The sequence below is a fragment of the Mobula hypostoma genome, chromosome X2 (assembly GCF_963921235.1).
Source record: "Mobula hypostoma chromosome X2, sMobHyp1.1, whole genome shotgun sequence".
Taxonomy (NCBI): Eukaryota; Metazoa; Chordata; class Chondrichthyes; order Myliobatiformes; family Myliobatidae; genus Mobula; species Mobula hypostoma.
In genome coordinates, this window is record NC_086129.1 from 43,885,146 (window position 1) to 43,897,738 (window position 12,593).

Below are 12,593 nucleotides of genomic sequence, written 5' to 3' on the forward strand. Positions count from 1 at the left end.
AACATATTTTCTGGTTAATGTCAATGGAAAAATGTTAGCTCAGCAAAAGTCCTCATAATCTTTTCTCCACCCTCTCTTCTCTAAGGAGAAGCAAATTCATCCTATCCTGTCCCTCCCTGAGAAATTGTGGGTGAACAGAGGGAAATTGGGCTTCACATCCATAGATCCCTAAAAGTTGCAGCATTAGTTGATACGGTGGTTAAGAAGGCATATTGTGTATTGGCCTTCATCAGGTGAGGAATTTGTTCAAGAGTCATGAGCTAATGTTGCAGCTCTATAAAACTCTGGTTAGACCTCACTTGGGATATTGTGTTCTGTTCTGGTAACCTCATTATAGGAAGTATAGCTTTAGAGAAGATGCAGAGGAGATTTACCAGGATGATATCTGGAATAAAAAGAATGTCTTATGAAGATAGGATGAACTAGCTAGGGCTTTCCTCTTTGGAGAGAGAAGGATGAGAGATGACTATATAGTGGTGTACAAGATAACAAGAAGCATAGATCAAGTGGACAGTCAGAGACATTTTTCCCCGAGGCTGAAATGACTAATACAGGGGGACGTAACTTTACGTATAGAAAGTATAGAGGGAAAGTCAGAGGAATATTTTTAAAAACCGAGAGTGGCAAGTGTGTGGAACACGCTGTCCAGGGTGTTGTTACAGGCAGATACATTAGGGACATTTAAGAGTCTCTTAGATACGCACATAGATGAAAGAAACATTGAGGACTATGTGGGAGGGAAAGGTTAGGTTGATCTTGGAGTGGATTAAAGGGTTGGGACAACAAAGGGCCTGCGAAGTGCTGTGCTGTGCTGTTCTATGCTCTATCTGCCATACTCTGGAACGTGAGGATTTTGTGCTGACCATTTTGCTAAGTAGAATAAATTTGATTTCCTTTAAGAGGACAGCAACTCTAAAGATGCTGGTGGAATTGAAAGTTAAACAGATTTACTTATTTGAGAACGACTCAAATATAACATTTCAATTGAAAACAAAAGAAGAAAATTGCTGGAAATATGAATTAAAAATGGAAAATACTGGAAACACTTAGTAAGGCAGAAACCAATTTAATGTTTCATGTTCATCTTTTATCAGAACAGTTTAGGAACATGACGTGCTATATTGGGGAAACTAGAAAATGAATAGAGGAAAGACATGTCTTAGCACTCTGCTTTCCCTTTCTCCTCCAAGACAAACAGAAGTGTAGGGCAACACTTTCACAGAAGGCTTCTGGACAACCAGTGAGAGATGATGCTAATAACCCTAGGAAGTATATGTTAGTTGTGGAGGCACAAGGCAGGTTGATCAAATTGGAACCAATGCTCTAAACAATTTAATGGTTAAATAGTCAGAACAGAGCGCACAAACTAAGTTTGTATAGACTTAATTGGAGACTTAATTGTGGAATTATAAATGCTAAAATGATTTGATGGACTGGTTAAACAACATGCTTTAATGGTGAGATCAAGAACAACGGAATATAATCTTAAAATTGGAACTTGGACATTTAAGGAGATCAAATGTGATACCTTCAACAAAGTATATCCAGAATATTCTTCTTATTAGCTGTGGTCATTGAAACAATTGGTTCCACCAGAAAGTAGTCAATCGATAGACAAAGTTATCAAGGGATATTCTAGAGCAGTTAATAAAGCTGAGGTATTGGATTTAATGACAGAACAAACTCTGGGGCTGAATGGCCTCTTCCTGTCGTAATATTCCTGGAACTGGTGACAAAATTACTCGTACCCTTACAGGGCCCATTTCAATAGTTATTGGTTTACACTGGCCTGGCATGCACTTTGGGTATTTATTTCGTTTTGTTTTGGGACATTTGATCTTGGTGCAGGAGGCTGTCAACCACCAAGATGACTTGGAGATGGAGATGATGTCTTCTGCCAGCCCACCACTAGAGAAGCCCAAGCTCAAAACGGCAGCCGCCAACCGCCAGCTGGCTGTGCCTACTCCCTCCAACCAGGGTGCTAGTTCTAGCCTAGCAACCCCTGTGGGCAGCCCCGTGAAAGGGGAGAAGAATGGGCACACCAAAAATATAAGCAAAGCGGCCAAAGCTTTTGAGATCCAGTCAATGCCAAATGGTAAAACAAGAACATCGCTCAAGAGCATAAGCAAGCGGAAGCTTTCCCAGCAAAAGGAGAAAAAGGCCACTCAGATGCTGGCCATTGTCCTCGGTTAGTACTGCCTTGACTTTGTTCATTTTCTCATTTCTGATTCTAGCTAGTTGCAAATCAAATATCTTTGAATTGGAATGGCTAACCATGGGAAGAAGGAATCTAATAACCCTAGGAAGCATATGTTGGTTGTGGAGGCACAATGCGGAGAGTAATCAACATCCTGTCATTAGGGTGAATGTGTAAAGAAGTAACAGATGGAATATAGTGTGGGGAAGTCTATGGTCATGCACTTAAGAAATAAAGGGGAGAACATTCAAAAATCAGAAGTGAATAGGGACTTGGGACTACAAGTGCTGGATTCCTTCAAATTTAACTTGCAGGTTGAGTCGGTGGTAAGGAAAACAAATGCAATGTTAGCTTTCATTTTGAGAAGATTGGAATATAAAAGCAAGGATGCAGGACTTTCATATGAAGAAAGACTGGATGAACTGGGCTTGTACTCATTGGAATTTAGAAGATTGAGGGGGGATCTGATTGAAACGTATAAAATCCTAAAGGGATTGGACATACTAGATGCAGGAAGATTGTTCCCGATGTTGAGGAAGTCCAGAACGAGGGGTCACGGTTTGAGGATAAAGGGGAAGCCTTTTAGGACCGAGATTAGGAAAAACTTCTTCACATAGAGAGTGGTGAATCTGTGGAATTCTCTGCTACAGGAAACAGTTGAGGCCAGTTCATTGGCTATATTTAAGAGGGAGTTAGATATGGCCCTTGTGGCTAAAGGGATCAGGGGGTATGGAGGGAAGGCAGGTACAGGGTTCTGAGTTGGATGATCAGCCATGATCATACTGAATGGCAGTGCAGGCTCGAAGGGCCGAATGGCCTACTCCTGCACCTATTTTCTATGTTTCTATGTAATATGAAGGCTTTATAAGGCATTGGTCAGACCACACTTGGATTTTTTTGGCTCTTTATCTAAGAAAGATTGGGCTAGCATTGGAGAGGGCCCAGAGAAGGTTCATGAGAATCATCCCAGGAATGAAAGGGTTAATGTAAGTAGAGTGTTTGATAGCTCTGGGCCTATACTCACTGGAGTGTGGAAGGAGGAGGGGGGAATTTCATTGAAAACCTATTAGATATTGAAAGATCTAGATAGAGTGGATGCGAAGAGAATGTTTCCTGTACTGGGAAAGTTTAGGTCCAGAGCGCGCAGCCTCAGAATAGATGGGCATCCATTTAGAACAGAGATGAAGAGGAATTTATTTAGCCAGAAGGTGTGAATCTGTGTAATTCATTGCCACAGACAGCTGTAGAGGACAAGTCATTGGGTATATTCAAAGTGGAGGTTGACACTGTAGGTTGCTGTTTAATAAGAGCATCAGAGGTTACAGGGAGAAGGCTGGAGAATGGGGTTGAGAAAGATAATAAATCGGCCATGATGGAATGGTGGATAGACATGATGGGCCAAATGGCCTAATTCTGCTCCTATATCTTATGGTCACAGTCACCTGTTCCTCATTATTGATTGAATCTGACAAGAAATGAGGTTGGAAAGTTTCAACTAATTGCTGATAGAATATATGGAAGCTTCCTAAAACTTGGTCCTCATTGGAGACCTCAAAGGGAAGCATTGCAATCTTGACCATTACAAGAAAGGGATAAAATTAACCTCTGCAAGGGAGTCATGGGGACTTGCATTTTCTTGTGGAAAGTTGAAGTTGAGGGATCTTTATTGACTAGTTACTATGAGGGATCTTTATTGACTAGTTACTATTGCAACTAGCTTATTTGTAAATAAACTTGCTAATTAACAAGATCCTAGGACTGAAGCAAAAAGGGATCATGTTTATGTATGGCTGAAGAATTTTCCCTCAAGTGATAACATGGGCCTACTAAAACTGATCCAGCATATGTTTCAACTCTAATCTTTGATGATTCCCTTGCTATTGGTGGAGGATGTCTTTTTTTTTCTGGAGATTGATTGGTAAAGAAAGAAGAGAATTTGCAATGAAATTGGAAAGTGAGGTGAGAAATCTAAAATAAGGGGTTACCACCCTTAAAGTTCAAACCAAGTCACATAAGTATCTTGTATTTGCTAAGAAATTAAAAGACATAATGGCATAAAAAGAAATATTTGGCACAAACTGTCCTTCCCACCCCATTGTCATTAAAGTTTTTTAGACTAACCTCTGATATTCTTCCTGCTTATTTGGTGAGTGCTTTGTTTGTATAGATTAATATTTCTGTATCAACACTATTAATGTTTCTTGAGGAATTTCTATCAACAGTTGCCTAGAAGTGTTGTAGTGCTTAGATCAGTGTCGAACTGGATGGCAGGTCATGGGGTTTGGAAGGAGGGGTGTGGTGGGGATGGTCTTATCAGCTTTGTGCAAGAAGCCTCCAGAAGTAATATTCTATCACATCCAAGGCCCAAGGAACCCTGCATGACAGAATAAGCATATTAAGCACCATCACACACAAAGGCCATTCCTCTGAGGATTCATCATGAGATGGCATAAGAAGGATTTGGCCTAGACCATGAAGGCATGTAGCATAGCAGTTAGTGTAATGCTTCACAGTGCCAGCTGTAGGATCAAGGTTCAATTCCTGCCGCCGTCTATAAGGAGTTGGTTCATTTTCCTTGTGACTGCGTGGATTTTCTCCTGGTGCTCTGCTTTCGTCTCACATTCCAAAGATCTACGAGTTAGGGTTAGTAAGTTGTGGGCATGCTATGTTGGCACTGGAAGCGTAAAACACTTGTGGACTGTCCCCAGCACATTCTTGACGCAAAATGATGCATTTCACTGTATATTTCGATATATGTTTGACAAATAAAGCTAATCTAATCTGAAGATTAAAAGAAAAGGATAGCTGTGGAAAAGGGACTGAGGTCAAAGGTATGATCAAGGGTTTGGGTGGGGGAAGACATGGCAAGCAAAAGGCAGAGATTGAGATCCGGGGGGGAGTGGCTAAATGCTATAGAGGGCTCGAGCAGTATCAGCAGATAGGGTGGGGAGTGTGAGAGGAATCACCAAGCTAAATACCAGTTCAAGATCAATACCCTTGCTAAAGTCAAGCTAAGGCAGATGCCCCTTAACTAATGCCTTAACACCTCAGATAAGGCTTGTATTAGTGAACAGGTTGACTGGTACTCGCTGGCCTTGGATGTCTCAGTACCATATCACACTTTTGTTGTCATTGATCTTGAAGCTGTGTGGCTAGGAGTTCCAAACTCATTAAGAGCCCAAAATGAGGTCACAGTAAGGTCACTCTTAGGTTGGAGAAGGAACACATTGTATTCTGTGTGAGTAGCCTCCACCTGATAGAATGAACATTGATTTCTCAAACTTCCAGTAATTTCTCTTAACCCTCTCTCTTCTCCTCATCTGCTTATCACCTCCCTCTGATACCCTTCCTCCTTCCCCTTCCTTTCCAGTCCTGATGAAGGATCTTGGCACAAAACATCAGCTATTTATTCCTCTCCATAGGTGATGCCTGACCTTCTGAGTTCATCCAGCAAGGGAGATAAGTACTCTGGATTTCCAGCATCTGTAGAATCACTTCTGTTTATACCTGGTGTTCTGTCTGACCATCACCACTAGATCCCCACTCCAGGTCCTACCCATCACTGTTGTGAAGGTTAAGCATTGCACCTCTAGGATGCAGACTTCAGCCTTGACAGTATATTTCAATTTGGACATATTGCCTCACCTCAGATTCAGAAGAAACTTGAAAGATGTTATGCAATGACTCAGGACTGATGGGTGAAAGGGATATGGTGTATGTAACATTAGAGTAGGCAGAGTTTTAAAACCATAAGACATAGGAGCAGAATTAGGTCATTCAGCCCATCAAGCCTGCTCTGCTGTTTCATCATGGCTGATCCCGGATCCCACTCAACCCCATACACCTGCCTTCTCACCATATCCTTTGGTGACCTGACCAATCAGGAAACTATCAACTTCTGCCTTAAATATACCGACGGACTTGGCCTCCACCGCAGTCTGTGGCAGAGTCACTACTCTCTGTCTAAAAAAAATTCTTCTTTACCTCTGTTCTAAAAGGTCACCCTTCAATTCTGAGGCTGTGCTCTTTGGTTCTGAATACCCCCACCACAGGAAACATCCTCTTCACATTTACGCTATCTAGTCCTTTCAACATTTGGTAGGTTTCAATGAGATTCCCCCACGTTCTTCTAAATTCCAATGAGTACAGGCCCAAAGCTGCCAAATACTCCTCATTCCCGGGAACATCCTCATGAACCACCTCTGGACTCTCTCCAATGACAATACATCCTTTCTGAGACATAGGATCCAAAACCATTGTCAATACTCCAAGTGCGGCCTGACCAGTGTCTTATAAAGCCTCAGCATTATCTCCTTGCTTTTATATTCTATTCTTTTGAAATAAATGCCAACATTGCATTTGCTTTCTTTACCACAGACTCAACCTGTAAATTAACCTTCTGGGAGTCTTGCAGGAGGACTCCTAAGTCCCTCTGCACCTCTGATGTTTGAACCTTCTCCCCATTTAGATAATAGTCTGCACTATTGTTCCTTCTACCAAAATGCATTATCGTACATTTCCCAACACTGTATTCCATCCGCCACTTTTTCCCCATTCTTCCATTTTGTCTAAGTCCTGCTGCAATCGCATTGCTTCCTCAGCACTACCTACCCCTCCACCTATCTTTGTATCATCCACAAACTTTGCCACAAGGTCATCAATTCCATCATCCAAATCACTGACAAACTGAAAAGAAGTGGTCCCAATACTGACCTGAGGAACGCCACTAGTCACTGGCAGCGAACCAGAAAATGCCCCTTTTATTCCCACTCATTGCATTCTGCCTGTCAGCCATTCTTCTATCAATGTCAGTATCTTTCCTGTGAAGCCATAGGATTTTATCTTGTTAAGCACATTCATATGTGGCACCTTACCAAGTGCTTTCTTAAAATCCACATAAATGACAACCACTCCTTTGTCAACCTGCTTATTACTTCCTTGAAGAACTCCATCACATTTGTCAGGCAAGGTTTTCCTTTACAGAAACCATGCTGACTTTGACTTACTTGATAAGACCATAAGACATAGGAGCAGAATTAGGCCAGTCAATCATGGCTGATCCTCTTTTCACCTCCTCAGCCCCACTCCCCAGCCTTCTCCATGTAACCTTTGATGCCATGTCCAATCAAGAACCTACCAAGCTCTGCTGTAAATATACCCAACAACTTCACCTCTACAGTTGCCTGTGGTAATAAGTTCCACAAATTCACTACCTTCTGGCTAAAGAAATTTCTCTGCATCTCAGTTTTAAATGGACGCCCTGCTATCCCGAGGCTGTGCCCTCTTGACCTAGACTCCCCCACCATGGGAAACATCCTTTTCACATCTACTCCGTCTCATCCTTTCAACATTCGAAAGGTTTCAATGAGATCCCTCCTCATCCTTTTGAATTCCAGTGAGTACAGACCCAGAGTTATCAAACATTCCTTGTATGATAACCCTTTCATTCCAGGAATCATTCTTTGTGAACCTCCTCTGAACCCACTCTAATGCCAGCATATCTTTTCTTAGATGAGGAGCCCAAACCTGTTCACAATACTCAAGGTGAGGCCTCACCAGTGCCTTATAAAGCCTCAGCATCACATCCCTGCTCTTGTATTCTAGACCTCTTGAAATGAACGCTAACATTGCATTTGTCTTCCTCACCACTGACTTTACCTGCAAGTTAACCTTTAGGTTGTTCTGCACAAGGATTCCAAAGTCCCTTTGCATCTCAGATGTTTGGATTTTCTCTCCTTTTAGAAAATAGTCTGAATATTTATTTCAACTACCAAAGTGTATGACTATGCATTTTCCAACATTGTTTTTCTTTTGCCACTCTCCTGCCCATTCTCCTAATCTGTCTAAGTTCTTTTGCAGCCTGCCTGTTTCCTCAACACTACCACTCTTCGTATCATCTGCAGACTTGGCAACAAAGCAATCTATTCCATCATCTAAATCATTGATATACAGCATAAATAGAAGTGGTCCCAACACCAACCCCTGCTGAATACTACTAGTCACCGGCAGCCAACCAGAAAAGAATCTTTTTATTCCCACTCACTACCTCCTACCAATCAGCTGATGCTCTAACCATGCCAGTAACTTTCCTAAAAATACCATGGGCTCTTAACTTAGTTAGCAGCCTCATGTGTGACACCTTGTCAAAAGCCTTCTGAAAGTCCAAATATACAACATCCACTACATCCCCTTTACCTATCCTACGTGTAATATCCTCAAAGAATTCCAACAGGCTCGTCAGGGAAGACTTTCCCTTAAAGAAACCATGCTGTTTTTTGTCCTATCTTGTCCTGTGTCTCCAGGTACTCCACAAGCTCATCCTTAACAATTAACTCCAACATCTTCCCAACCATGGAGGTCAGGCTAGCTGGTCTATAATTTCCTTTCTGCTGCCTTCCTCCTTTCTTAAAGAGTGGAGTGACATTTGCAATTTTCCAGTCCTCTGGAACCATGCCAGAGTCCAATGATTTTTGAAAGATCATCTCTAATTGAATTGAATTGACTTTATTTCTTACATCCTTCACATACATAAGGACTAAAAATCTTTATGTTATGTCTCTGTCTAAATGTGCAATGTGCAATTTATAGTAATTTGTAATAAATAGTATGTACAACAGGACAGGACAGTCAATATAACATAGAAATACAATTGTATCAGCATGAATTAATCAGTCTGATGGCCTGATGAAAGAAGCTGTCCTGGAGCCTGTTGGTCCTGGTTTTAATGCGGCTGTACCATTTCCCGGATGGTAGCAGCTGGAACAGTTTGTGGTTGGGGTGACTCAGGTCCCCAATGATCTTTCGGGCCCTTTTTATGCACCTGTCTCTGTAAATGTCCTGAACAGCAGGAAGTTCACAACTACAGATGCGCTGGGCTGTCCACACCACTCTCTGCAGAGTCCTGCAACTGAGGGAAGTACACTTCCCATACCAGGCAGTGGTGCAGCCAGTCAGGATGCTCTCAATTGTGCCCCTGTAGAAAGTCCTTAGGATTGGGGGACTCATGCCAAATTTCTTCAACCATCTGAGGTGAAAGAAGTGCTGTTGTGCTTTTTTCACCACACACCCAGTATGTACAGACCCCATGAGACCCTCGCTGATGTGTATGCCAATGAACTTAAAGCTGTTCACCCTCTCAACTCCAGATCTATTGATGTCAATAGGAGTTAGCCTGTCTCCATTCCTCCTGTAGCCCTTTGTTTTTGCGACATTGCGGGAGAGGTTGTTTTCTTGACACTATTGTGTCAGGGTGGTGACTTCTTCTCTGTAGGCTGCCTCATCATTATTTGAGATTAGGCCAATCAATGTAAGGTCGTCAGCAAATTTAATTCGCAGATAGAGATAGTGGAATGCTGCTACAATCTCTCGCTACCTTTTTCAGACCCCCCCCCCCCCCCGGGTGCAGTTCATCTGGTCCGGATGACTTATGTACCCTTTATGTTTTTCAGCTTTTTGAGCACTTTTTCCTTTGTAATAGTAACTGCACTCACTTCTCTTTCCTCACACCCTTCAACATTTCTTTTCCCCCCATTGCTATCTCATCAGCACCATTTTCCAGTGGTCCAATATCAACTCTCACTTCCCTTTTACTCTTTATATAACTGGAAAAAAAAAACTTTTGGTATCCTGCTTTATATTATTGGCTAGTTTGCCCTCATATTTCATCTTTTCCCATCTTATAGCTTTTTTTTTTACACAAAATGCTGGTGGAATGCAGCAGGCATATAGGAAGAAGCACAGTCGACATTTCGGGCCAAGACCCTTCGTCGAGACTCAGTGGATGGGAGATCCCCAGAGCTGATAAGGTTGGTGATGGAGTCCTGACGAAGGGTCTCGGCCCGAAATGTCGACTGTGCTTCTTCCTATGGATGCTGCCTGGCCTGCTGCATTCTACCAGCATTTTGTGTGTGTTGCTTGAATTTCCAGCATCTGCAGATTTCCGCGTGTTTGCATTATGGCTTTTTTAGTTGGCTTTGGTTGGATTTTAAAATCTTCCCAATCATTCCACTTCCCACTCACTTTGAAGAGTTTTCAGAGAGGCAGAAGGGAAGGTGGGCAGGAAAAGGTAGGAATCCAACCAACTTCCTTATCAGATTTCAGGTGTACTTCGAATGCTGGATATTAATCTCTGCTTTTCTTGTTTCTAGGGGTCTTCATTATATGTTGGCTGCCATTCTTCATTACCCATATTCTTAACAAGCACTGTAAAAAATGCAACATCCCTCAAGCCTTGTACAGTGCCTTCACCTGGCTGGGTTACGTCAACAGTGCTGTGAACCCAATTATTTATACCACTTTCAATATAGAGTTCAGAAAAGCTTTCATCAAAATCCTCCACTGCTAAAGAACTTACCCAAAGGATATAATGTATCACACTCCCTTTTTATAAGCTCTACCTTGAAAGTGTACAATGATGCTTTTGCTTGTCAATGACACACTGTGGACACACTTCTTTACACATAAACCGAATCTGTCTTGTGTGTCGTTATGGATTAAGAAATGAATGGACAAAGGATGAAAGAGGAACTTATTCATCAAGGACGAGATGGGGTTTTGTGCGTGATGTGATCTGACCTTTCAACATCGATAGTCAACATTGTAATGTGAAAAGTCCAATTGCATGGCCAAAATTTACATGTAATTATTACCCCATGACCATGCAAAGTTGGTCAGTGGTCTTTGAACTCTGTATTAGGTGAGTCAGTGGAATTATGTAATGGTAACTAAAAAGCAAATGGATTCTCATTAGTAAAGGACAAAGTTGAAGGACATCTTCTACTCACCTACTTCTGAATACAAGCTTGGAACAACAAGAAACTGTTCAATAGCATGACAACAAGATATGGTGATCCAACACTACAGTGCACCAGGATGCCAAAGGGAATCTTCTGTAGTATTAGTTGCCTTAGATCAATCGCAAAGGTTGTAAGACTAGTCAGTATTTGCTTATACCTAATGTAGAATAGGCATACTAAAGATAGGAAAATCACAAGGCTCTTCTTAAGATGCGCAGACCATATTGGGCAAGGTCAAATGATGCTGAGATCAAATTCCAGCTACATTAGGTAAAATGTGTTTGTCTCACCCTACCCCTTTTCACACCTATGGGATATTGAAAAACTGGAATGTTATGCAAAGCAATAGTTTGATGTTGGTAGTTGATCAATCCTTTTTCTTTGATGTCCTCATTCTAGCAAGGAAAATGTAATTCTGGTTCCTGATGTGAGATTTCTTTCTGGAAAGCTAGGGGAGAAGGCCATGATGCTCTCTAAAATCAGATAGCTTGCGGACACTCAATGTGTAATTCAAATAACTTAACCACATTAGCTACAGTGATTCAAGAAGGTGACTCCCCACCAACTTCTCAAGGTGAAGTTCACATGATGACAGCTAATGTTAAAAATTCTTGGGTAAGAAACGTTGATGAATCAGTAGCAAACATCATACCTGAAAAAGATTCATTGCGGAGGAGATGCTAAAGGATAGGGGATGAGGAAAGAATATTCATAGAGATAAATGAAAATACTGATACCGAAGGTTGAGCAATTTTGGAAGAACATTAGTACCAAGAGATTCACTGATATTCTGACTCATATCCCTAGAATTATACTCTATGTAAGCTACATCATTTCACTGCACTGTAAGATATAATGTACTTTAGACATTTTTGATGGTGTGTGGCACTTTCTAAATGCTTGACGCAGTTCCAGAAAAGGGCAATGATGTTTTCTGATTGAGTAAAAGGGCATTAATGAAATCTGCATCGGTTGCAAGAATTTTTGTCTTTATTTCTTGTAAATCATCCCAGGTGATGGAGATACATCACTGGCACCACCCATAATCTGACATTCTTTCACTCACCTCAGCTTTAAAATATTTCAATGCTTGTATTATGACTTTAAAATTAAGGGCCCAGTCATCAAGATCACCTATGTGATAAGAGTTTCACATGGCTGTGATCCTGATGAAACAGTTCATTTGCAGACCTTTAGCTACTAGGACACATTATTTAGAGAAGTGCCAACAATAGACCTAGAATCAGCTACCAAATCCTTGCAATTCACTTTTACTTGTCCCCATAGTTCTCGCTGATTTTTCTAAGTCTCCAGTTGCACCTGATGACTAAAAGGTGCTGATTTCCTCAATCTGAGCAATATTGAAATTAATGTCCATCTCCCCAATAGATGAGACCAGCATTAGAAAATGACAATGGATCACATCCAATCATTACATGCATTGCAATGAATATATAGAAAAATATTTTATTATGTCATTGTGAGCACATCTCAATAAACCAGTACTTTCCACCATCTCCAAACCTCATCCAGAGTATGATGGAATGTTTTGGCATCTCCAGCACTCCAAAATCCCATCACCATTTCAGCCAAATGTGCGT

General features: G+C 41.4%; 1 protein-coding gene across 3 annotated transcripts in view; it reads left to right on the plus strand.

The window, feature by feature from the left end:
• The window catches only part of LOC134341004 (D(2) dopamine receptor A-like), a 113,891-nt gene extending 101,952 nt beyond the window's left edge, over nucleotides 1-11,939 (plus strand). For all 3 annotated transcript variants that reach the window (XM_063038690.1, XM_063038692.1, XM_063038691.1), the window contains exons 7-8: nucleotides 1,835-2,188; nucleotides 10,345-11,939. In XM_063038690.1, coding sequence (XP_062894760.1) covers nucleotides 1,835-2,188; nucleotides 10,345-10,541 — 551 coding nt within the window. In that variant the 3' untranslated portion in view covers nucleotides 10,542-11,939. The remainder of the gene's footprint in view (nucleotides 1-1,834; nucleotides 2,189-10,344) is intronic.
• Nucleotides 11,940-12,593: the final 654 nt, after the last annotated feature.